Raw genomic sequence first — 2,080 nt, forward strand, 5'->3', positions numbered from 1 at the left:
GGGAGCAAGCTGATGAAGGTGTTCCTGGACGCCCGCGACCGCAAGCGCGTCGAGTCCCGCCTTCGCGCTGTGGCGTACGTGTACAAGCAGCTGACGCACCGCCGCGTGTCGTTCGGCTTCATGTGGAACCCGAAGCTGCAGCAGGTGTCGACCCGGTAGGCGGTGGCAGAGGAAGCGAGCGTGTGCGTGTGCACGGGTGCGCGAGTTGTTTTGCCTTCCTTCTGCCCCGTTCTCTGGCTCGTCAACATGCCGATCACCTGCCGCCAGCCCGCGGCACCCTTCACTGCCGGCGGCTGCATGAGCACGTGCTTTTTGTTTTCGGCGAGGAGTGCGAGCAGCGCATCCGTCGTGTCTGCTCCGTCCCTCATCGCCTTCGCGCCTTTCTCTCTTTCCGCCCTTTCGTGGTGCCACCTGCCCGCTTGCGCGTGCACGCATACCCGTGACACGCCGGCGTGTCTGTGTGTGTGTGTGTGTGTGAGGCCTGGGGAGGGGCAGGGACGGAGACGACAGCGAGGGAGGCAGAGAGAAAGGCGTGTGGTGGGATGAAGATGATGATAATGGGGGGAGGAGGAAGCAGACGGGTGCTGCACACCCCCACACGCACACGCACACACGCACGCTCGCATCTTTTCGTTTTGTTTCTGTGACGTTTTACTTTCATCATTTTCACGCAACCACGCAACAACAGCAGCAGCCATGCGGGGGAGGAGGCGACGACGAGCGCTGGGGATGGCCAGAGTGCTCGGGTGCGCACGTGCCTGTGCGCCTCTGTGCCTCTTCGTCAGCGCGGTCGAGGAAGTGTCGCGGGGTGGATGGACACCGTCTCTTCAGTGAGCAGCGAGAACACTAAAAAGTGGGGGGCAGGGGTGAACCAAGCGAAGCGTGTGCGTGTGTGTAGCTGCCGAATCCGGCGGAGGGTCACGGCGCGCCGCTTTTCTACTCGACCACCCTCCGTCTGCAGCTGCCACCAATATACACACGGACGGTCGCCCTCGCTGCTGTTCTGACGCGAGGATGCTTCTCCACGAGGACATGTTGGCGTTATCATCAGCGCCTCTCGCGCTCCGCCCACTATCGTCTCCCTACTCTCTCTCTCCATGGATTCTCTGGTGACCGTCCACGCACATAATCGCACGCGCACGCGCCTGCCTATGCGCACATACAAACACACACGCATCGGCCCACACGCCACCATGTGGGTGCTATCGCCGACGCACTTCTCCCTCCTCCCTCTCTCTCCCTCTAACGCTGCTCACCGACGCCATGTGCGCCGCCTCGATCGCCCATGTCGACCACAACGAAAAACAAAGTCTCACCTGACTGAGAGTAGGACACCATGCAGCCTTACCTCCGCAAGCTCCGTAAGCTGAAGCGCGGCAAGCCCAGCGACCTCGAGGAGAGCGTCGCGAAGGCGCTGTTCGAGCTCGAGACGTCGCACAAGACCCTACGTCAGGAGCTGCCGCGCTTCCACGTCAACACCGTGCGCGAGGTCAAGGTGCCGCGCTCGAAGAAGACGGTGCTGGTCGTCTTCTACCCCCTGCGCTTCCTGATGCTGGTGCGCAAGGTCCAGCGTGCGCTCACCTCTGAGCTGGAGAAGCGCCACCCGGGCTACCTGGTGATGCTGGTTGCGCAGCGCAAGATCACGAAGCGCCCGACGGACGTGTACAAGCTGCAGAAGGTGCAGCGCTCGAAGACGAGCACGGCGGTGTTCGAGAATATTCTGAACGACATGATCTACCCGAGCGACGTGGTGGGCCGCCGCTGGCGCTGCCGCACGGACGGGAGCAAGCTGATGAAGGTGTTCCTGGACGCCCGCGACCGCAAGCGCGTCGAGTCCCGCCTTCGCGCTGTGGCGTACGTGTACAAGCAGCTGACGCACCGCCGCGTGTCGTTCGGCTTCATGTGGAACCCGAAGCTGCAGCAGGTGTCGACCCGGTAGGCGGTGGCAGAGGAAGCGAGCGTGTGCGTGTGCACGGGTGCGCGAGTTGTTTTGCCTTCCTTCTGCCCCGTTCTCTGGCTCGTCAACATGCCGATCACCTGCCGCCAGCCCGCGGCACCCTTCACTGCCGGCGGCTGCATG

The 2,080-nt window shown here is 63.1% G+C and overlaps 1 protein-coding gene across 1 annotated transcript; it reads left to right on the forward strand.

Moving 5' to 3' along the window:
- Positions 1–1,336: 1,336 nt before the first annotated feature.
- On the forward strand, positions 1,337–1,939 carry LDBPK_010440 (ribosomal protein S7, putative; the record flags this gene model as incomplete). The annotated part of the gene is made up of 1 exon (XM_003857809.1): positions 1,337–1,939. One exon carries the CDS (start codon positions 1,337–1,339, stop codon positions 1,937–1,939), a length of 603 nt encoding a protein of 200 aa, XP_003857857.1.
- Positions 1,940–2,080: the final 141 nt, after the last annotated feature.

Source organism: Leishmania donovani, chromosome 1 (genome assembly GCF_000227135.1).
Source record: "Leishmania donovani BPK282A1 complete genome, chromosome 1".
NCBI classification, from domain to species: Eukaryota; Euglenozoa; class Kinetoplastea; order Trypanosomatida; family Trypanosomatidae; genus Leishmania; species Leishmania donovani.